Source organism: Myotis daubentonii, chromosome 3 (assembly GCF_963259705.1).
Source record: "Myotis daubentonii chromosome 3, mMyoDau2.1, whole genome shotgun sequence".
Taxonomy (NCBI): Eukaryota; Metazoa; Chordata; class Mammalia; order Chiroptera; family Vespertilionidae; genus Myotis; species Myotis daubentonii.
In genome coordinates, this window is record NC_081842.1 from 143,510,043 (window position 1) to 143,534,828 (window position 24,786).

The following is a 24,786-nucleotide window of genomic DNA, read 5'->3' on the forward strand; positions in this document are numbered from 1 at the left end:
CCAAGGGACTCCACTGGTGCACAAATTCATGCACCGGGCCTCTAGTTCATAGATAATACATAACTGAATGTCTGTGGATATGTATCAATAAAACTATATTTACAGAAACAGGTGGTGGGCTGGATTGGCCCATGGGCCATCATTTGTCAACCCCTCTTCTGGATCCCAGAAGATATGCCACTGGGCTATATGACTCTAACATCACAGGAAAAAGAGCCGTAATTTTCAGTAAACTGGACTAATACATATAACCTTCAATATTCAGAGCCAAAACTTCATTGTACTTGTATATAATAAATTTGTTGTCAGAAAAAAGAACATTCTTTCCTCTCTGGCTTCTTTGGGGGCTAATCTGAATAGTGTGTTTATTTATCATTTATAATCCATTTCCTTCCCAAAATAATTTGAGGTAGCTTATAATAAAATGCATCTTTAGCTATCAAAATAGGTTCAAAAGCCACAAACAAAGGCACACTAAACAAACTGAATAATCCGTATTCATTGCCAACTCAAGCTGGTAGCTCAACCATCTCTGGGACTGAACAGACCTGGGGATGCTGGGGTCCAACCCCAGCAGGTCCAGGGGTCCCCAAAGGTGTGGACAGAGTCGGCGAAGAAGGAATGACACGGAGACAGCGTTCAGTTGATCAGCAGCCTAGCCAGGATCTCCAGCCAAGTTCTGGTCTGGATCTCCAGGGAGGTTCTGGTTAGGATCTCTAGCCAGGTTCAGTCACCAGGTTCTAGTCAGGTTCTCTTGCCAATTTCTGTAGTCAGGTTCAGTCCAGGATCTTTTGCCATGTTCTCTCCAGCAAAGTTCTTCTGTCTCTAGAGAATGTTCTGTGTAGGTTCTGTGTTCTGAATTCTGTCTCTCGCTGTCTTGTTGCATCTGTATTTATACCAGTTGATTCAATCCTATCAATCTCTATTACAAAGGCTAGGGCGTTTCTTATCTCCATTCCAGGGAGTAAAGATTATGTAGCTTAAGCATGATTGTTCGTAGTTAAAGTGATTAATTACCCGCCTGGCACTTAGTTGAGGGGTTTTATTCCCTCCCTAACTTCAGGGGAAAATCCCTACCTGGGGAAACAACCTTTCTCAGAGAGGAGACCTTGGTTAAAACACATAGTGCCAAGAAGGTGAGCAAACATTTTAAGAACAGTATGCCATATATGCCAGGTCCTTTGAAACAGCAAGGATGGACCGGCTCCCGGCATGGGGACACCTCCTAAGTTTAAGACTGCTTTGCTCCCTAGTTTATCTTCTCTAGCATAATTTCCTTTCTGAAAAAAAAAATTTCCCCATGTTTTAATTAATTTTACCAAAGGAAGTGTTAGTATCCATCATTTTTCTTCTGATTAAAATATAAGCCAAGAACTGTTAGACCAACTAAGTGGGTATATGGGAATGAAAGAGAAAATTATAAGCTAATGAAAACTTTGGTGGCAAGTGACCTGTTCAGAACAGATTCCAGAGCTCCTAGAGCCAAAGGACTATTTCCGATCAGTTAGAGATCCATCTATGCTGTCTGGGGAAAAGGAATGTTAAATTACCTTAGAGTCTGATGGTCAGAAGCACACGTGAGAGATAGACCAGAGGAGGTGGGAATTCTGGCTGAGCGGCAGGGAGGATAACTCTCAGTAGGTCTCAGAATGTGGAAACAAGGCCAAGTGATTTGACAGACTGCCAAGGGGAGTTGTGGCTCCAAAGACAGTTCTGAAATAGGGAAAGTAATCTATGGGGAAACTGTGAGTGTGTACAAATGACTCTGATACAAGGTCTTAATTAATAGCAGGCTTGAATACTTAGCCAAGTGGCTGCAGCAGATCCTGTGGAACCTAGGAGATCTGCTTAGTTCCCTGGCACTGGGGAGGGATCACAGACAGCTCAGGCAGACACTGGAATTTAAATGAAGGAAATACTTTCCTAGGAAACAGGTTCCAGTCAAGTGAAGATAGAACTCATTTACCTGGTAGTGGGATTAAAATCAACAAAGTAGAACCAGAAGCAACACAGGGATAGAATTAAGGGCAAACTGGCCAATCTCATGATGGAATGTTAGTATGTGGTAGTGTCTAACTCTATGATGTACAAGAAATAAATTCTATAATAGACACCTGTGAAGATGTTCAATATCTGCTTTAAAAATGTTTTATCTGTTCTATAAATTTAGAAATGTAACAACCTATAAATGGAAAAAAGAAATTAAGAATTTCTGACTTAAGCTGTAATTTCCACTCACTCTGGGTGAGAAGGCAAATTGGTACAATGTTTTGGGGAAGGGAGCAGTATGGCTGTATCTATTAATGTAATAAACATGCATACTGATTCTGCAACTGGATTTTCATAATTTATCCTTTAAATATCTTCCACTCACCCTAACCGGTTTTGTTCAGTGGATAGAGCATCGGCCTGCAGACTGAAGGGTACTAGGTTCGATTCCGGTCAAGAGCATGTACCTTGGTTGCGGGCACATCCACAGTAGGGGGTGTGCAGGAGGCAGCTGATTGATGTTTCTCTCTATACCTTTCCCTTCCTCTCTGAAAAAAAACAAAACAATGAAATATTTTTTTTTAAAAAAACAACCTTCCACTCTCATGCCCTGGCCAGTTCGTTCGGTGGTTAGAGCGTTGGCCCGAGAATTCCTGGTGAAGGGTATGTACCTGCGTTGCAGGCCCAATCCCAGCCCGGGTCGGAGCATGTGCAGTAGGCAACTCATCCCTGTGTCTCTTTCATCTCTCTCTCTCTCTCTCTCTCTCTCTCTCTCTCTCTCTCTCTCTCTTCTCTCTCTCTCTCTCTGTCTGTCTAACAGAAAACAAAAACTTTCACTCTCAGTCTGGCAGATATTTGTGCAAAGCTAATCATTATATTTAAAAATTGAAATGAATTGCAGGAAAAAAGTTCCAATTTCAGTCACTCAATAAATATTTGTTAAATTAATGAGAAAACCATGCAAGGCACCTGAATTAGATAACAGTGACAGACCCAAGCTGTGACCTGGGGCCTGAAGGAGGTATATTGTTTAAATCAGCGGTTCTCAACCTATGGGTCGCGACTCCTTTGGGGGTCGAACGACCCTTTCACAAGGGTCGCCTAAGACCATCAGAAAACACATATATAATTCCATATTGTTTTTGTGATTAATCACTATGCTTTAATTATGTTCAATTTGTAACAATGAAAATACATCCTGCTTATCATTACGATTCATTACAGTAGCAAAATTACAGTTATGAAGTAGCAACGAAAATAATTTTATGGTTGGGGGTCACCACAACATGAGGAACTGTATTAAAGGTCGCGGCATTAGGAAGGTTGAGAACCACTGGTTTAAATAGACAATGAAGTGCCCAATTTAGAGTAACAGCAGTTGATATTACAATTAAATTCAGAGGTTTCTTTCCTTTTTCCCTTTAGTCTCTAAGTTATGTGTCTATAAATAGGGTTTTTTTCATGATTAATGTAATTATGCAACCTTCTAAGTGGCCTGGCTGGTCTGTGACAATGACCCACATAACCATCAAGTGGCTTTGGTTTCTAATTTCATCCACATGTCCCATGTTGACACTGGAGCCCCTCACCTTGCACAGGGAAGAATATCTCAATACACATTATCTTAATGCAGATAGAGAGACAGAGAAATAAATATGGAGAGAGAGATATACATATAGGTACATATGCACATGTATGTTTTGCCACCTATCAACTCAGATGTCTGTGTTTTTTTCCACAGAAAAAGCAAAGAACAAAAGATCTTTCTCGGGTATTTCACTCTTACAGTCCGTATGATCACAAGGTAAGAGATGCATGTGATTAGCGTATTGGGTGGTAGAGAAGTCTTTCTGAATGTATGGCACAATGTCCCCTGGTATGTAGTGATTTTAAAGTATACTTACCAGTTCCATTTCTATTTCTATCTTAATTTCCAACTCTATGTCTTTAAAAGAAACCAGAAAATGTGATGTGTATTTTGAACTAAAATAATTGTATTTTATTCACATTAAAATCTAATTACATATTGTCACTGAAATCTCAAAGACTGCAAAGACAGGTTTGGGGGTATTTTTTTGTTTGGTTGGTTTTTTTTTTCTTTTCTTACCAAACAATGTCGTGATGGACTTGGCTTTTGGATTGGTACAGATAATTGAAATATTAACTGCCAATTCTTGGTTCTCCATTGCTCCTGATGGAAAGCTGTTTTCCGTGTAAAAACCCTAACGAAAAACAGTGCGTAGCATTATATGTGAAATACCCACTGCCAATAGTTTTGCTACACAGAAGACCAAATTGTGTAGGGACCCTACGCATCCATCCCACAGCTTTATGTACCCATGGCCAGCTCTGATTCTTTAGAACCCCAGCTCTCCACTACCTGTATTTGAAGAATTCCCACACATCTTTTTACTTATAAGTATTTCACTATATTTGTAAAAGATCGGACTCTTTTTTAAAAAACACACGTATGACTGTTTTTAAAGAAAATGCTCAATATCGCATCTTCATAGGGAAATACATTGCGAGATTCCTGAGAGTTGTGTAAAACTTCTTTATCACGTAAGATTCCAGTAAATCTGTTAATTTGAGGTGACTTCAGAAGCAAACAAAAAAGTTGCACCATCGAATTGTTAATATAAACTTAAATCTTTATCTATGAATTTACAGGGAGACATGTGGTGGGGATTTTTTAACTAGCCAAAATAAGTAGTGTGAAAACTACTTTCCTCAGCTCAGAATATGAAGATGTCTGGATTTGGGAGGGGAAAATCATGCCAGTTGTTCATAAAAGTTGAAAGAATTTGAATAGCTTCTAGTGTTTCTATCGTGACCAATTTGACTGAAGTCCAAAAATTTTTAAAAGAGATGTTTATGCTCCTCCATGTGACCATCGCTGTATACATAACTAAAAATTACATAATTTCAAGTTGCTTTTTTGAAGTTAAATCAATCAGTTTGTAGAATATGGCCATTTGTTTGAAAGAGGTTGAGAGAACTCATAGTATCTGACAATGCAGGTGGAAGGTGCAGGCTGATCAGTAATATACGAAAGCAAAAGGAATGTGATTGGCCAGATTTCTGATGGGAAAGTTGCATTTTTTTAGATGAAGCCATGTAATGAACATAAATGCAACAGTGGCTAAAGTTAACATTTAACCACAAAAGGCTGTGACAAATGTTTTGCCTGACTTGTCTAAATTTTGCCCACTTCTAACATTTTTTTAATTCACAGTTAAGGGAAATTCCATTATTCTTTTATTAGAACCCTTAATGGAACTTGGCCATTTGCAGCTTCTACCGGCTTCCTCTTCATATCCTTTGTGGCATTGTATCAAAGTCACCTCAGATTATTTTGGCTTCCCTTGTGAAGACTTCATTCCTCTACAAATTAGTCATCAGGCAACGAGGAATTGAATATAAATGCTAGATAGAGTTCCTTTTGATCTTTGCTTTAAGATCTGTAATAAATTATTATAAGTAACTGGACTGCCTATGAGTGATTTTTAAAGCTTCCAAGGTTTGGCCTATTGGCATTCTGATTTATTCTGTCTGTGTGGTGAAGGAAAAGGGAAAAGTTTCCTGCTAGGCAGCTCTCCTGCCCCTCAGTAGCCTCCTCCCATTTTTCTAAGCTCCATCCAGACAAGTCCAGCTGTATTACTTTTAACCTTGTCTCTTGTTGATCAGTGTCCACAAAGATGAAAATCACAGGGACTGCATAACATGCACTATTTTCTCAACCTCAGAATGTTTCTTTCTCCCCCCCCCCATAAATAAAATAACAGAGGGTTATGATTCAAGTTACTTTATCATTTTAATTAACCAATTATATTCAAACAAATTCGTTTTCTAGGCAGATAGGTTTTAGTGTAAAATACTTAAAGGGGTAGTTAAAGTTGGTTAAAACATGCCATGCTTAATATAATTTGTGGAGTGATCTTTAGGTTAAATGTGTACCTAAATCATAAAATTAAAGCTTTTATAAAATAAAATATAGGCTGTGTTGGATTTGTTTTCAAAAAGAATTCAAGGAGGGGAGTGGGTAGGGTAGAGTAAAATAAGATTGGCCAAATGTTGATTATTGAAACTGAATGATGGGTTTGTGGGCTAATGGTCCTATCCCCTGTATATTTTCTACATGATGGAAATAGTGCATAATGAAAAAGATGCAAAAGTAAAATAAACTATGGTCTGCTCCCAAACGTGAATGTTACGATATTCTTTTCCTCTCTAGCTAAATTCCTTTTATTACTAATGTTTCCCTTGATGTAAATGTATACCAAAGAAGGACTACTCCGCATTTCAGTGGGCGTGTGATGCTCAGTAAACTCAGAAATGCACTCCTGTTCTGAAGTGCCATAATTTCCGGGGGCTTTGTCCCAAATTATAGTGGGTCACTTAAATGACAGCCTTGCCTACTAGCAACTGTTGAAACAGTTGTAATTACAAAGTATAGTTGGTGCAACTGTTTTGTTCTCAGTCAGTCAGTTATATTTGCTCTTCTTTCCTTCCCCCCAACCAAGATTGCTCCTGCCTGACCCCAGACACAGGAAAGTCACCAGGTTAAACAGACGTGTTGTTTGAGTCTGGCCAGGTGCGGTCCTTAATGGTGCTGCTCTAAAGCCATTGTTTGGGTTGTAAATGGTCAGTTGGTTTTCTCTTAAATGCTGTTGCAAAAAGCATACAAAGCTTAGAACAAAATGTGCACTCAGAATGAGCCTCAAGGGAAATACCTGATTCATTTTTTTATACTCCAAGACAAATTTTCCTGTAGACTGGAAGAATTTCATTCTGGACTATAATCTCTGATTCTGTGTCTGTTTAAAAATATATATATATTTTCAGGAGTTCTTATAATATAGACAAATGCAGAAAGGCTTTCACCAAAGCTAATTCCCATTTATCTGTCCTAATAAACGGTAACATTGGTAAAGGGAATTCAAAAAAGCAGGTAATCTGATGGTATTTTGTTCATGTATTTCTTCTGTTATTTTAAGAATCATAATAAACATAGCTCGTAATTTCTGGAAACACACATACTGACTACCAGGAAAGGTTCAGGGTCACAGGCCTTCAAGGTCACAGAAAGCCAGCTTGGAGTTGAGTTTTCCTTTGGATAAGTCAGAGGTAAGTAGAGTAGGGTATAATTAGAACAATTTTATGGAAGCTATGCGAATTAGCGAGTGCTTTCTGTCTTTGGCTTAAAGAAAATATTACTATGCATATAAAAGATGTTTCTTTTTTCCTTCCTTTCTTCTTTTCTTTCATGTTAGATTTTATCAGAATTATGTGTTTAGGGGTAAATCTAGATTTATTAGCCAAACACAGGTGTTAATAATCTGCTCATGTAGAAAGCTATTATAAAATATGAAAATGCTTGGAAAGAAAAAGTTACAAAATTCTGTTTGGGTTTACAGTGGTTCTTAACATGTGCACAGTTGACTAAGATCCAAAACACAGTTAACCTGTATGAATGCACATATTCTAGACCCGTGGTCGGCAAACCATGGCTCGCGAGCCACATGCGGCTCTTTGGCCCCTTGAGTGTGGCTCTTCCACAAAATACCACATGCAGGCGCGCACATACAGTGCGACTGAAACTTTGTGGGTCATGCGCAGAAGGCGGTATTTTGTGGAAGAGCCACACTCAAGGGTCCAAAAAGCCGCATGTGGCTCGTGAGCCATGGTTTGCCGAGTTGAAGTTTGCTGACCACTCTAGACTATTAAAAGTGAGTGAGTCCTTAACAGGTTGTCACTGTTATAGTTTCTGTATTGTGTGAAGAGGGCTTCTTATTTTCTTTTAGTGACTATTGTTATTTTAATAATTTTCTACTCTTAAAGATATAAATCAGTGGACACACACGAGAAGTAACATTATTATATAGCTCCTGTATTGGTGAAGTAAGCTTTTCTTTTTCTTTTGGTGACTAGTTTCATTTTAATAAACTTTCTACATGCATAGACATATATCAGTTGAACTGTAAACAAATTCATATGTGTCAAAAAAACAAACAAACAGCTATGTATGAAGACACTTGATTAGTTAACCAATGAGTAAGATAGAAAAGGAACGTGAGTACTTTACTCAACCAGGGTCTTTTATGCAGTAATCTCAGCTCAGAACCTTCAGATAAGCTAGCCTGGGCCCAGTCTGGCAAAATTATTCTTTAAATCTCCTTCCCCACTTCATTACTTCTTTAGTCCCCCATCTACAAACAGTCCATTTTTTTACAAAAACAGTCCTAACAAACAAATATGCCTGGTTTCCCAAACCACAGTCAACCCTAGCAGCAGTTAAAAAGAGGGTGGTTATTGCTTCAAGAAGTCAGAGCTCCATTAAGAAGTGGCAGCATGCTAAATGAAGGCAAGGCGAAGGCCATAAAAACTGTAAGTCATTAACAGAGGAACTCTAAAAGTGCAGCTGCCCACAACCACTTAATTTGGACCCAGATACCCAAATATCCCTATACATTTTAGTAGTTCCAGGGTAAAATAATTGGCCTAAATTGCATCAAGAAACAGATGTTTTATTTTAAAATAGTAGAGATGTGTATAACCTACTTTTAGAAACATCAATATTTTAAGAATAAAGTTTATCTTGAAAACTCTCTTAGGAACAGCTGGATAAATGAAGTATTACTATGGAGAGTGGTTTAATAAGAAAGAAATAATGAAAGAGTGGTTGAACATGTGTTGATAGTTGGGTAAAGGACAAAAAGTGTGTCTGAGCATAAAAGATGAGGAGAGTAAAATCAATATTCTACCATATTATCCTATATAATAAAAGCCTAATATGCAAATTGACCAAACGGCAGAATGACCAGTCGCTATGATGCGCACCGACCACCAGGGGGCTCAATGCAGGAGCTGCCCCCTGGTGGTCAGTGCGCTCCCATAGAGGGAGCGCCACTCAGCCGGAAGCCAGGCTCATGTCTGGTGAGTGCAGTGGCAGTAGCGGGAGCCTCTCCTGCCTCCAAGGCAGCACTAAGGAGCAGCAAGCAGGCAGGCAGTAAGGAGTGAGGGCTCCCGGACTGCGAGAGGGATGTCCGACTGCCACAGGTAGACATCCCCCGAGAGGTCTCGGACTACGAGTGGGCGCAGGCTGGGCTGAGGGACTCCTCCCGAGTGCATGAATTTTTTGTGCACTGGGCCTCTAGTTCATTATATAATTAGATACTGTAAAGATATTGATGTTTTTGAGAATTACTATAAAGTATTTTTATCTTTAAGATTACTCTAAGCATTTCCCTGGCTGGTGTGGCTCTGTTGGTTGAGCATCGTCCTGTGCACTGAAAGGTGGCCAGTTTGACTCTCAGTCTCGACACATGTGAGGTTGTTAGCTCGATCTCCAGTATGGTTGTATGTGGGAGGCAGCCAATCGATGTTTCTCTCTCACATAGATATTTCTCTCTCTCTCTTTCTTTCTCCTTTTCTCTCTTGCTAAAATCAATAAAAACATATTTTTAAAAAAATAGATTACTCTAAGCAGAACTGGAATGGAATAATAGTAAGTTAAGGTAACAGTATATGTATTTCAATTGTAATATTAAACATACAAACAATTCATATGTATTTCCATAATCTACACATTTAAGACTACCTTAAGAACTGTTATTAATACGAACATGTCTGGGAATTCATATCCACTAGTATACAGTGATATACAGAAAAAAAAAAAAAGACAAAAAAACCCACACAGAACCTTCTCTGCAGCTTTGTTTGGACAGAAGCATATAGCAAAAATCTATTTTAAAAGTCTCGGGGGTGGGGCAGTCTTGATTTCTACCACTGTCCTTTCTTTTCTAAGAGACTAATAGTCTCTGTGACATTGTTTCATGAATACATATATCATACCTAAAGGGAAAAGAACAGTTTTATTTTGGAAACCGTGTATTGATTTACATTTCTCCATTAATCAGATTTGTCTGGCGATTTAAGATAAAAGTCACTTTACCCAGCTCTTTATGTTTGAAGAATAATGGCCATTTGACTCAATCCTGAGGCAGCCACAGCATTGTCAAGCCTTCATTATCTCCTGGGCTTTGAATAACATAATGTAGCAACAGAGTGCTTTGAGTTGTTCTAGAGAGGGAGATGGGAATTTGGATTGTTGCCTGCTGGCCCTGTTGAGCTTTGAGCTATCTGCTGTCTGGAAATAGCAAATCCAGTTTTTAATGGATCCGGCACTCTATGATAGCCAGATTTTCATGGCACATGCAGATAAAGAAGCCAGTTATTGATCTGGCATGTTTACGCCATGCTTAAAACAGTCCTCGGCAGCAGATTGTCCAAAGCCATTTGTGCGCATAACTCTATTCCCCATCTTTGGCAAAGACGAAAAAATGTTTAAAAAGTAATTTTAGGGATGTTGCTAAATATCGGGAACGATTGGATAAATGTCTAATTGATTGAGTTCCCTTCCTGTTACATTTTCACATGTCATACTAAAACCATGCTCGGGGATGTGAGCACTTTAGTGAATACTAAACCCATTTATTGTTGCCATCAACTCCGCTCTAAAGCCAAATGGATAACCCAGCCTCAAAATAATGGACGAACTAAATAAAGGAGCACTCGGTACAAAAACTTTGCTTTCATTTGTTAGAGCACCTTGTTTTTCAAGGTGACCTTGCAGTTGTCACAGAAGGTGCAGACACAGCTCCCCAGTCAAGATCTGTAACCACCTTGTGCTTCCCGGCCTCTGCCAACCTGACCCAAAGCTTTGTCCTCAATTTTTAACACCCCTCAGCTTGTGATTCAAGTTCAGCAGCAGATCATGTTTTGTGAGCCTAACTTTGATATTATTTATGTCTTTTTCTCTTTTCCTTCAACCATGACATTGTTCTAAAAATTAAACATTTTTACATGTTAGTTTAATTTATTTTGTTACTATAACTGCAGGGATGGGTGGTATTGGAAGGATGTGTAAATGGCAGAGGTTTTAGTGTTGTTAAAATGAGATATCTGGAGACCCATAGATGCCAGAATTTGGCTCTGCCAGTTACCCTGAGGATTGACAAGGAGAATTGAATCCAACTGGATTATTATTATTGTTATTGTTGTTGTTACTCTTCAACTGTTTAAAGCACACCGTGTAACTGGCACCATCCCCAAAGCTTTACATGCACACGTGACTGATTAAGCTTTATACCACCCTGTAAGTGAGTACTCTTATTATCTCCCATTTTACAGATAAAGAAACTGAGACACGGAGAGATTAAGTAACTGCTCAAGGTCACACACCTGACAAGTTATAGAGATGTGTAACTCCAGAGCCTATGCCCACAACTTCTGGGCCACATGGAACTAAATACCTGCAGCATAAGATGCTCTAACCAAAGGAGGACTGACCAACACACCTCAGGCTCAGGGCTGAAGTGGCCTTCTTACCCTGCCTCTCTTGTCTAACCTCAACTCTCATTGTAAATAGGCGAAAATTTGGTAGAAATAGAAACAGCATGTGAAAAGGAATAAGGAGAGACAGAGGACAGCAATAGAAGAGCACTGAGGATTCATTGAATGACCTCCCTGTAAAGCAGATAATTAAGCAGCTAAGCTTATCCTAAAAATGTCCCCCCTCATCTCCACTCTTCCCCCACTTGCTTCATTCACCACCAGCCAGGGGCAAAGGAAACTCGATTGATTGAAGCTGGACATCAAGGCTAATATCATCAGAGACTAATGAATGAAGATCAGGCACCGCTGGGCACTGGGCTTCTAACAGAGCCCAGTCTAACTGGCTTTCCTCCCCAGCCCCTCAGTGGGGTGGGAGTAGGGTATGTTGGTGGCACCATGGTTCCAGCCAAAGGATTGGACTCCTTTTTACCAACACAACAGGGCGTGCTCACGCCAGAGGAATAGGGTGAGTCAGAACCTAAAACCTAACGCACAGAGGAAGGTTGAGGAGAGAACTAGCCGAAGTCACGATACCTAGAAATGAGAAAGTAGCATCAGGCAGGCTAGAAACAGGGAGAAGGCCGCCCTGTTCCATTCAACAAGTGAGCATCTGGAACTTCTCTTTATGGGCAGATGGGGTCATGACAGAAGACCGAACGTTTGCCAGGTGATTATTTAAGAATGTCCTATCTAGTAGCATTTTCTCTCCCCTCCTCCTCCCCACCCAGGCACTCCCAGGAATATTAGGAATAGGGGAAAGCAAAGCTCATGATCAAATCCTTGCAAACACCCTATCTAATAAAAGAGTAATGTAAATTAACTGTCACTCCACCATAAAGATTGCAGCACCATAGTGGCCAATGCGGGACACTGGCGGCAGCGCCCCAGCAATGCGAGCCCAGTGTCCACGCCCTGGCCACGCAGAGGGAGGGGAGGGGAGGGGCCTCGGGCTGGAGGCCAGGGCGAGGGACACTGGCGTCATTGCAGGCCGGGCTGAGGGGACCCCTCCCCCCACCCCCGCCGTGCATGAATTTGGTGTACCGGGCCTCTAGTTTAGTATAAAAGCACTGATTTAAAAATAGTCAAAGAAGATCTACATAGACATGGCAGTTACTGTATTTTCAAAGTATTAATCACATCTAAAAATGTCTCGGTTCCTACTGTTACTGGTGATACACTGCCACTACGAAACTCCCTGGGATGAGGAAGAACCCAGCAGAGAGAGCAGAGGGCCTGCATGGAACCAAGACCAGAGAACATGTAGGCACCACCTCCCACTGCCCTGCCAGCCTCCCCCTGCTCGTCCTCTGTCATAAGTCTTTGCACCCAGTTGAAATGTATCACCATACTCATGCCCATTTCCTGTGTCTCCCCACTTACGTACACTACCACGCACCGACCCTTCCCATCCCCGTTGGGACAGCAGACTTGCCTGGAATACAATCCACTTGATCTGTTAGTGAGCAAAGAAAAATACAGGACACCCAGTTCAGTTTGAATTTCAGGTAAATAATATTTTGTTTTAATATATGATCACTACAACATGTGTGACATATTCATACTAAAAATTTATTCATTTATCTAAAATCCATGTGTAACCGATGTCTTGTTATCCGGCAGCCCTAGTTATATGTCCACTACATATTTCACTTGGGTGCATTGAGACAGAAAGATGAAAAGGAAAACAGCCAAAATGGAGAGAAATAAAAAATTATCTTAAATCTTCTGCTGTGTTTAATGTGAAGGACCTGAGACAGTTGGTTCCTAGGCCTCCCTCCATCCTGATATAATGTGCCTGGCCTCCCGTCCAAGGCTGACACCTGTCAGATGTAGTTCTTCAGACATTTCCTATTTCACTTGAAAAGATGAAACAACTTACTCATTTGACTTTGGTTCCCTAAAATCTGATGACAGCATTTTCACCTGGGGAGTCTGCCAGGAGAGTTGCTTGGAAGGCACCAAGCAGTTAAATTAAAAAGTGCCCATACCTTATCTTCAAGGAAGAAGAATTTTTATGTTCCCCCTGAAAAATACACTTTGTTTCTCAGCAGCACATTATCATAAAATGTAATTCATGACTTGTGTGTAGCTGAAGTTATTTTTATTGAGATGCGCTGAGAACAGTCGTGCTGGTGGTGCTTAAAGCACATAATGGAGGCATCCATTAGGAATGAGGAAGCTATTACTGCCTTTCTCTTCTCTAGCTCTGGGCTCCAGTTGTAAGGCTGTCGGGAGTCCTGTGATTGGTGGAGTGTGGGCTGATGCTGACTGAGGACGGGCTCCCAGGCCTGGCCTGTGTCTTCCTCAGCACATTATGAAGGCAGCTGAAAAGCCCCAGTCTCCCTGACATCTCACATGATTACCAGCCTTCCATACAGACTCCGACTTGCACAATTTCCACAATTCTCCTGACAAAGAATAGTGAAATGAAAGTATTTCCATGGGCCAATAATTCATTCTCTCTAGGGTTTTTGGGCAAGATTAAGAAGACGTGATTCCAGTTAGCATCTATTGTGCTTTTTAAATGTGCGCATTAACACTCTTCCCTTGAAATTGGAAAGCGAGAGAGTTTTAGCATCTGGGAAGAAAATAAGTTACCAACTTCTTTTTATGGTTGTTAATATTTTCCATTATTTAACACTCTACCTTTGGGTGCCTTTCAGAATTCCAGAGGTATTTTAAATCCACATGTGTCAAATGAAAATAAAGGAGTTTTAAAAACTCAAGTTTTTTTAATTTAATACAATTATTATATGGAACACATGGGTAAGAAGGGAGACTTTCACTTTTAATTACTGTAAAGTATAATAATACAGCTGCTATGCATAAACCAGAAATCCCTCTAATTCAGTGTAGACTTTTTTGGGCGGGGATCATTTTAAAGCTGCTTGTTTGTCTTTTCTCACTTTTTACTTCTTATCAACACTCGTTTTCTAATTTAACTTAAAGCAACATTTAAGTTGATGTAGTGGAGGTTGTTTGGCTTGGCCCTCCTTCCTACACGGGCACTTACTTTCTTTTGCTTTTTCGGTTTGTCTCAGCACCAGCTGATTATCTTCCCACCAGATGGATGATCTTCCATTCTTTGTATTCATATTTATTACTATTCCACTTCCTTTTGCATCTCTCTGCACAATTTCATAGATGTTCTTGCTTTATACACTCCATTATGGTTCTGCCTGTGGGTTTAATTCTTAGGGTCTTCTACCTGGTACCTTCTGTTTCTGCTTCCCCTCCTTGGGAGACAGTGATATAAAGCTCACACTGGGTTCATCCATTCTCCTCTCCGAGTCTTAAACCATAGAGCTGGGAAGGCCCTCAGAGCTCATGTAACTTACCGCTCTCCCCATCCCAACTGTCATCCTCTAAGACCCAATTTAATTTCATCTTCTGATGCACACAGAGAATTGTTCTCTGCTACCAAATGGCATGTGTATGTCTATGACTTGACTTTTGCTCTCAGAATTCAGGTCCATTCAGGAAACGTGTGTTTTTTCCTAGGGGAGAGGCACAATCACTGGGATAAGACACTTACCATATAATCCAGGAGGCAGTAGGGCAAGATAGCAACAAATACTGCAATTATTTTGCTGTGTTATATATATTTATTATTGACATATTCACTCCACCCTGTGACACTGTGAATGTCTTTAGGAGGGAATCCTATCTTATTTGTGTGTTTCTCCCCCTCTAGGGAAAAAAAAAAACACCTCTATTATGGCCTAGGATTTAATGTGTTGTATATATGAAGTGTGTTTTACTTTTCTTTTGATCTGCATACCCTAACTATACAAAGAACTTGCCCATTATCCCACAGCAAATGCAGGGTTGAAACCCAGTACTTCAATTCCCACTTTGTGCTCTGTCCATGTCATTTCATAGTTGCAGTGTTCCAGTGTAATGACCACAGCTACGGGAAGTGTACTAAGTTTGTTTTGGGGTTTTAATTATAAAATGGGTAATGCCTGCACTTAATACCGTATTCTAAGACAGACTCCATCCTAACCCTCCCTTACAGACCCTGCTCCTCTTTTGAAAGGCAAGCCCTCATTCTGGTTTGTATATACCTCAAGAGTTACTTTTTTCATACACACACACATACCTACATGTGTGTTTTTATATAGATTTATGCTTTTTAATTCAAATGTTCACATACTACAAACTCTTCTGTTTCTTTTTCACTTTATGGTGTATTTTGGAGATAATATGAATCTGGACCTAAAGAACCACCTTGTTCTGTTTGTTTTAAACAGATGTGTATGTTCCATAGCAGATGTTTGCCATCTTTATTTAACTAGACTCTTCCTGTTGGATCTTTGGGTGGCTTCTGACCTTTGATCTTACAGGCAGAGCTGCAGTGTATAATCTCACAGACATGCCATTTTGTGCCTGCATAAATGTCAACCGTAGGATACATTTCTCAAAGTAGAATGGCTGGATTACGGTGCGTGCATTTTAAGTCATGATCGGAAGTGCCAGATGCCCACTAGGCCGGATGCTCTGATGCCCCCTCCCATCAGCGTGTAAAACAGTGCTGTTCCCCACACCTCCCTGCCTTTCAAGTCCTTTCCTGGTAGGGAAAAGGGATCTTCTTATAGCTTTAATTTATGTTTCTTGTTTGAGCATAGCCATTCAGTTGTTAGAAATGACCACAAAAATCGAATAATTTGGTCTTTGAGTTCATGTAGCTACCCGTTGTCCATGCGTTTATCTGACTTTACAGTCACTCACCTCTTACTGATACGAAGGACTTAAGGTCAACACTGAAAGTTTGCTATGAAAATAGTGACAAACCTAATATGGCCTACGGAAGTACTCTCGCAGTCTGCAGTGTCAACAGGTTAGAATGCTGCCAGGCTATCACTACACCCGTGCCCCAGAGGATCGGCAGCTGCTACCACTTCAGGTCTGATTAGTGATCCCTCTTGTACTTTGATAGGTTTAAACATTCACCAGTCTTCACTTCAGTTATAATTTGCAAATGTACTCATTTCTAAATAAAGACAAATGGTCTTAACTCATGGATGAAAAATCTTTTTCAAATTAAGTATTCATAATAAACTTTGAATATGTAACAGACATGTATTTAAAACTCTCCTCAAGGTTTGTAAGATACTCAAGTATATAATTTTATAATAATGGGTAATAGGTTGATAGCAATGCATGCATGTTAGTGTATTACTCTCTACCAGGCTTTATGGCCTCCTCGCTGGTCTCTCCCTCCAGGATTCTCCTCATTGGGTCTCTTTGATGTTGCTGTTCCCCATTCACAATAGTGTTCTGTTCCTCAGGGCCCACAGGTGCTGCTGTGCATCCCGCACATACATGCAACACGCTCCCAGGCATTAACTTTTGGGCGGCACCTCAGTCCCCTGAGTGCGGTATGAAGCTCGTCCTACCTGTCTGCTCCACCCCCTCCCCAGCACATAGGCTCTGCACCGAGGACATTGAGGACTATTAGCACACCCTTCCAGCTGCAAATCAGAATGTCATTCTGGACTCCTCCCTCCCTTTACACACTGCTTTTGATGGTCAAGTATTTCTCAGTCTGCTCCTGACTTTTCTGGAGGTGACTCGTTGTCTCCATCACACTTGCCTTATGCAGGCCTTTGGCAGTTCTCTCCTGGGTTTCTTCCTCTGTCACAAGCTGGTTTTCCTATTTTCATTTTCACTGTCCTCCCAACCCCCAAGTCATTCTCTCATGCTCTGAGGGGGATAATTATAAAATGCAATTCAGATTGTGTGCATCCCCTGGGTAAAATACTTCCACCACCCTCAGGTACCCACCGAAGAAAGCCCCAGCAGGACAGATAAGGCCCTTTATGGTAGGAGCTCCTTTCTTTTACCTTGTACTCCAGCTTACCGAAGGAGATGCATCCTTTCCCACATGCTGCATGCCCTCTGTGCTCTGTGTCTGTGTACAGGCTGTTTCCTGTTTCTGGAAGCCTCTGTTATTTCATTCACCTGTTTCATCTTTCCTCTTCAGACCTGAGAGGCAGCCACTCCCTCGGGGAAGCCATCCCTGTCTTCCTGCACTCCCCACCCGCTCCAGGGTTAGGTGTCCCTTTCATGTGCTCCCCGGCCTCCTTGCCTTTCTGCCCCCCTGGATGACTGGATGTTTGGAGGACAGGGATTGTGTAGGTAAGGACAGGGACAGGTCTGTAGCTCTGAGGACTAGTCCAGGGGCTGACACAGAGATGTTCAATAAAAGTTAATTTAAGGAGCGAATGTGATATTGTTTAAGGTCTGGCCCTTTATACAGGTGCTCTTGCATACATATCTCTGAAGCATCTTCTATACCACATGCACACACGGGAAATTAAAAGGCTCGTGTGGACAAGCAGTGGTTCCACAGGATTTCTGTATTCCCGATTGAACGCATCTTTTCCATTGCCAGTTACATTACATTTACATAAAATTAAGGAGAATGAGTTGCAGCTATCTGAAGAGTGTGCAAGCTCCTCCTAATGGAGCGGCCACTTCTCTACCAGAGGTTCACACAAACTTTGGAATTGCTGGGGTGGTTTAAAATATCCTGCATGGGTCCCACATGTCTGCACAATGTGTGTGTGTGTGTGTGTGTGTGTGTGTGTGTGTGTGTGTGTGTTGCGTTGCTTCCAAATATTTTAAATGAGCAAATGGGCTTCATTTTAAAGTTGTGCACTTCCATCTCCACTGAGCCCTCAACCCTAATTCTTTTTTTGCATCTGTAGTCAGCTCCTTGTCCCTTTTCTCCTGGCAGTTTTTCTAAACCTTTCTCAATTTCCTCAGTCCTCTTCTTTCCTCACCCTTACCTGTACTTCATGCATGTACACACAAACACACACACACACAGCCCCCTCACGAATTGGTCTTCTGCTTATATTGCTCAAATGGCAGACTTGAGTATACCATTTTGAATTTCTAGTTTTACCCATATTGTACTTAATCTGGTAATGTGACATATCCCTAAGGATTCTAATGGACTTATTAGATATTTTATTTAGGGCTATGTTGTGAATAACCCAACTCATGCTGGCTTAAAGAGATCATTTATATTTGTAATTTATTGGCCTCCTTAATTGAACTGTCAAGGTAGATTTTGCATTAAGCACGGCTGCAGTCAGGACTCCGGTGGAGTCATCAGCAGCACTCTCTGCCATGTCACTTGGCAAGCTTTGCTGTGTCAGCTCTTCTCGGGCTCCCCTCCTTGGTGTTAGCAAAGACTGCTGCAGTGTCCCCTCTTCACGCACCATACTAGCCAGGATACGGAAGAGAGAAGTCCACTGTCCTGGAAGGTCCAATCTGACTGACTCAGGTTGTGTGCACTTCCCCGGGTTGGGACTTAATATGTTATTGACTTAAGCCAGTCAGGGTTCTCATCCCATATGCTGGTGTGCAGTTAACCCACGCAGACCACACTGGCTAGAGTGTGAGGGCTGCAGGGCTGGTGAGTCCCCAGGTGTGAAGAAGGAATGCAGAAAGGACAGACAAATGTTTACAAGGATGCATGCTATCATACTGTTACCGTTTATAGAATTTCATCAACATTTGAGCAATATATATTTAATTTGAAGTGCCGTACATGTCTGTGTGTGTATATTATATATAGAAATTGCTGTGTCATATTAGAACATTTGAATCTCTAGTGAAGTGAAGGCAAAAAAGTAATCATAATATGTTCTATTTTTATAAGAAATCTAAGAAATCACTGTCATAGAATTTATGTTTATTTTTTTCACAAATAATGAAATGTAACCACTAAGCATTAGAAGTATGGTATAATAGAGTCTGAAGAACTGCCTTCAGATTATTGTTTTGTCACTTGACTTTGGATAAAGTTATTTTCTCTGATCACTTATTTTATTATCTGCTAGATGCAGATATAAATAATACCTGTCTTATGTATCTCACAGAGTCACTGTATCAAACGAGATTATATATGTTAAAACCTATAATAAAAGACACACTTGTTATTTTTTTTCATTACCTCATCTGGTTGAGTTTTCCTGACCAAAGAAAATATTACAGTTAAAATGTAATTCTGTTTTACTAACACGTTGCCTTCATGATTTAAAACAAGCTTTGTTTTTAGTTTTGTTTTTGTCTGAAGCCTCAGAGTGGCTTATATAAAAAGTCCACAGTAAGATGTTTTAGGGCAAAATAAGAAGAGCTCTGTTGTTTGCTCGCAAGATGAGTCACTACTCCAGCTGAGAATAACAGCCCGGGCTCCTGGGAAGCAGAGGCAAATAGATAAACAGCTAAATGCACAGCTTTCGTTCTGTAATAAGGGAAAGTGTATCATTCAAAAGGACTTGCCTTTTCTTAAGGCAAATCTCAAAATAGACTATGTCTCATCAATCTCTCTGTTAAGGGGCATTGAACAGCATAATGGCCCATCGTACCATAAAACTTACAAAACCCAATAAGCTTTGCAACGATTTTGGACAGTTTTCAATAGAGAAGCACTCTAGCTTGGGTTTTAATGTGTCGTTTATTAGCTGTGTATTGTAGGTGATTTGCTTAAACTTCTCTGAGCTCAGCTTTCTCATCTCTAAAATGGAGATAGAAAGTAGTTCCCTCCCCATGTGGTTACTATAAGGAATAAGAGAGAGAATGTATGTTGAAGAGATTGGTACAGTGTTCTGCATTTAGTAAGTGCTTAATAAATGTTAGTTGTTATAACAGTTATTATTAAAAATTCCATCAATAAACATTTACTACTATAATTGTGTTTCTGTAAAAGAATATCAGCAGGGAGGTCATTTTGTGACTAAAGCACGCATGTGATTAGATATTAGAAAGTATCATCAAGGTCCCTCAACTTGATAAAAATCTAACTGGATAGAAATATAAAGGAGAAAAATGAAAATATTGCCCTGCTTTTTTCTGAGCTGATTACATTTTTCTGTTATTTATTTTTTAAAAAGTGTCACTGTAGAATGGCACCAGTTATCATGACGCTGAAAAACCTGTGCCAGGGAGGGTCATAAAAGTAACTAACATGTGAAGCCAGAGCAAACCTTATAATCACACTTTCACTGACAGCACCTGCACCTTCCAATTCTACTTAGATGTGTGTGGACTCATTAGCATATCGTAGACTATGGGGTATTGATGGGGTGTAGTCATTTCCTTACATAAACAGTATTGTCCTGCAGGATACTGTCTTTAAATTCTAACTTTGCAGAAAAAGTAGAATAATTATACTGATGACTCTAGACGAGTGATGGCGAACCTATGACACGCGTGTCAGAGGTGACACGCGAACTCATTTTTTTGGTTGATTTTTCTTTGTTAAATGGCATTTAAATATATAAAATAAATATCAAAAATATAAATCTTTGTTTTACTATGGTTGCAAATATCAAAAAATTTCTATATGTGACACAGCACCAGAGTTAAGTTAGGGTTTTTCAAAATGCTGACACGCCGAGCTCAAAAGATTCGCCTTCACTGTCATAACCCAAAATAAGATTACTTAGGATATTTTACATACTAATAAGTTGGTGAAGATAGGTTTTTACATTTGTCCCTTAAATAATCAAAGTAATAGGGTAGATATTTAGAATAATTAAAAGTTAGCACTGAGGGGAATGTAAGGTCACCTTATGACAGTTTCTTTTTTTTAATTTAGATGTGGAAACCTGGGCTCACAGAGGTTAAGTTCCACAGACAGTTGTCTAAATTAATAATACAACTGAACCTTAAAGTCAGATTTTCTGATTCCTAACCTTCACAACAAGATATTGTTTTCTGTGTTGTTTTTTTTTTGTTTGTTTTGTTTTGTTTTGGGGGTTTTTTTCCGGGGGGAGGGGGGTGTCATTGTTTATTTATTTAATTTTTTGTAACTGTTGTTGATTTTGAATACAGTCAAACCTGGGTTCTCGAACATCTCCCATCTGGAACAATTCAGTTCTCCATCAAATTGTTAAAGGCGCGGCGGGGGGGGGGGGGGGGGGGTGGCGAGGGGGAGGGCATTGCTGGTCTCAGTTGTCCAACCAAATTTCGGTTCTCCACCCAACAGTTCTTTTGTGCTGATGCTTGTATGATCAGTCACGAGACTCTCAGGCAACAAACAAAGGAGAGAATGCATGAGTATGAGTCAGTTTACCACTAAACCTCGTGTTGTTAACATCTCAGGAAATTGTGCTGTGAATATTTTCATGTTTTTTGCTTTTGTTGCTGCTTATTATTATATTAAATACATACAGAAAGTCACCATGGGTCCTAAAAGGTTAATGATAGCAGTGAGAAAAATAGGAAAGTAGTGAGAAAAATAGAGCTTAAAAAAGAAATAATTGCACAGTATCATAGAGGTGTTCACATGTCTGATCTGGTTACCGAGTATGACATGCCTAAATTGATGATTAGTACAATTTTTTGTTTTGTTTTGTTTTGTTTTGTTTTGTTTTGTTTTGTTTTGTTTTGTTTTGTTAATCCTCACCTGAGGATATTTTTCCATTGATTTTTAGGGAGAGGGAAGGACAGAGAGAAACATCTATGTGAGAGAAACACATCTATTGGTTGCCTCCTGCACGAGCCCCTAACCAGGGACTGGTCCCGGAAGGAGCCTGCAAACAAGGTACATGCCCTTGACCAGAATCAAACCCAGGAGAGACCCTTCAGTCCACAGGCTGACATTCTATCCACTGAGCTAAACCAGCTAGGGCAGCACAATTTTAAAACATAAAGAGGCCATCAAGAGTGCTGATGTTGGTAAGGGCGTGAAAGTGATCACTATGCCCTAACCGGTTTGGCTCAGTGGGTAGAGCGTCAGCCTGTGGGCTGAAGGGTCCCAGGTTCGATTCCCATCAAGGGCATGTACCTTGGTTGTGGGTACTTCCCCCGTAGGGGGTGTGCAGGAGGCAGCTGATCAATGTTTCTCTCTCATCGATGTTTCTAACTCTCTATCCCTCTCCCTTCCTCTCTATAAAGAATCAATAAGATATATTTTTAAAAAAAGAAAAAGAAAGTGATCACTAAACAACGATAGGCAATTGAGAAAGGTTAAAACAGGGAATCATTTGGGGGTCTAGAATGGATTAATTCAGTTAACTTTCTAATGGGGAAAAATTACTCAGTTTTCAAACAAATCACTTCTTGAACAACTTCTGCAACAAATTAAGTTTGAGAACTGAGATTCCATTGTATTTGTACTCTAATTTTATTTACAACTAGAGGCCCAGTGCACAAAAATTTGTGCACTCGGGAGGGTCCCTCAGCCCGGCCTGTGCCCTCTTGCAGTCTGGGACCCCTCGGGGAATGACCACCTGCTGGTTTAGGCCCGCTCCCTGAGGGATTGGGCCTAAGCTGGCAGTCAGACATCTCTCTCTGGCAGCCCTGGAGCCCTCAGGGGATGTCCACTTGCCATTGGGGAGCAGGCCTACCTGCAGTCGGACATCCTTAGTGCTGCTGAGGAGGCGGGAGAGGCACCACCGCTGTACTGGCAGCCATCAGCCTGGCTTGTGGCTGAGCAGAGCTCCCCCTGTGGGAGCACACTGACCACCAGGGGGCAGCTCCTGCATTGAGCGTCTGCCCCCTGGTGGTCAGTGTGTGTCATAGTGACCAGTGATTCCCAGTTGCTCTACTGTTCGGGTCAATTTGCATATTACCCTTTTATTATATAGGATAGAGGCCTGGTGCATGGGTGGGGGCCAGCTGGTTTGCCCTGAAAGGTGTCCCAGATCAGGGTGAGGTCCCACTGGGGTGCCTGGCCAGCCTGGGTGAGGGGCTGAGGGCCATTTTCAGACTGGCCACAGCCCCTTCAGGGTAGGTAGGGGTCCCCACTTGGGTGCCTGGCCAGCCTGGGTGAGGGACTGAGGGCCGTTTTCAGGCTGGCTACACCCCCTTCAGGGTGGAGGGTCCTGCTGGGGTTCCTGGCCAATCTGGGTGAGAGGCTGATGGCTGTTTGCAGGCTGGCCACAGCCCCTTCAGGGTAGGGGTCCCCAATTGGGTGCCTGGCCAGCCTGGGTGAAGGGCTGACGGCTGTTTGCAGGCTGGCCACAGCACCCAGCCACCCAAGCTCCCAGTGGAAGCTGGCTGGAAGCAGGTATCTGGGATTTATTTAGCTTCTATAATTGAAACTTCATTGCCTTTTGCGGAGGCCACAGCCATCCAGAGCAGGCGGGAAGCTTGGCTTTCTCCATCGCCGGAGCAACCAAGCCTCCTGCTTGCTCCAGCTCCGTGGCTGCCGGCTGCCATCTTGGTTGGGTTAATTTGCATATAGTCGCTCTGATTGGCTGGTGGGCTTGGCTTGGGCGTAGCAAAGATACAGTCAATTAGCATCTTTGTCTTTTATTAGTGTAGATTATTCTGGGAATGAAAACTCCAGGACACTGAACTGAACATTTACACCCTGAACTAAACATTTTAAAATGTTTTTATTGATTTTTAGAGAGAGAGGAAGGGAGAGCTACAGAGAGATAGATACATCCATGAGAGAGATATATCCATCATCGATCGGCTTCCTCCTGCACGCTCTCATTGGGGATGGAGCCTGCAAACCGGGCATGTGCCCTGACTGGGAATTGAACCAGTGACCTCTCGGTTATGGATCAACGCTCCACAACTGAGCCACGCTGGCCGGGCTGAATTTAACGCTTTAAACCTCTGAGATTGATTGGAACTTGACCTGCTCACTTAAACATGAATTTTTGGGTGACTTGGTTGGCTCTTATCAGAGTCCACACATGCAGGCCACGGGAGCAGTTACAGTGGACAGCATAGTACAGCACTGCTTGTGGTTATATAGACCTGCTGGGTCTATTGGCCGAGAGCCACAGAATTGGCCAGGCTGGGCTCCTTTGCTGCCTGGCAGACCTCTCCATAGTCAGCACCCAAAGGAAAAGTAGCTGGGGTTGGAGAAGCATAGTGGTGAGAGGAAGGAATGACAGAGACCAGCAGTGCCTAGACAGAAGGGACCTGCCAGGGGAGTGAACTGGCTTCTCTTTTGACAGCAGTGCTGTAGTCCTCAGCCCTGGTTTCCCTCTGCATGGACTGCCCCACTGGGACTAAAAGACTAAGTAATGACTCAGAATAGTGCTTATGATATGCCAAAGTTTAAAGGGCAGTCACAAAGCGCTGTAGTCGGCCAATGTTATGTATTTGTGCTTCTGAGTTATCTACCTTTTCAGTCTGCAGTCCGACGCTCTATCCACTGAGCTAAACCGGTTAGGGGGCCTACCTTTTATTTAATATAGTTTCCATAGAGAGGAATAAAAGAAGTAAATATTACTTTCTTTTTAAAAAGCTATGGCTGGGCCAGAGTAAATTTGGATGACTCTGGATTTTTCAAAATCTGGTTGGCTCTGATAATAGTAATAACAATAATTTTTATTAATTATTTTACTGTATTGCTTGCTTAAAATTTTTGGATATACCAGTTCTTCATGACAGGTGCTGCCTTATTGGATATTTGCC

General features: G+C 41.2%; 1 protein-coding gene across 5 annotated transcripts in view; it reads left to right on the top strand.

The window, feature by feature from the left end:
- The window catches only part of CDKAL1 (CDK5 regulatory subunit associated protein 1 like 1), a 684,969-nt gene that overhangs the window by 544,513 nt on the left and 115,670 nt on the right, over positions 1 to 24,786 (top strand). For all 5 annotated transcript variants that reach the window (XM_059688757.1, XM_059688759.1, XM_059688758.1 and 2 more), the window contains one exon: positions 3,731 to 3,793. In XM_059688757.1, the coding sequence (XP_059544740.1) occupies positions 3,731 to 3,793 (63 nt within the window). The remainder of the gene's footprint in view (positions 1 to 3,730; positions 3,794 to 24,786) is intronic.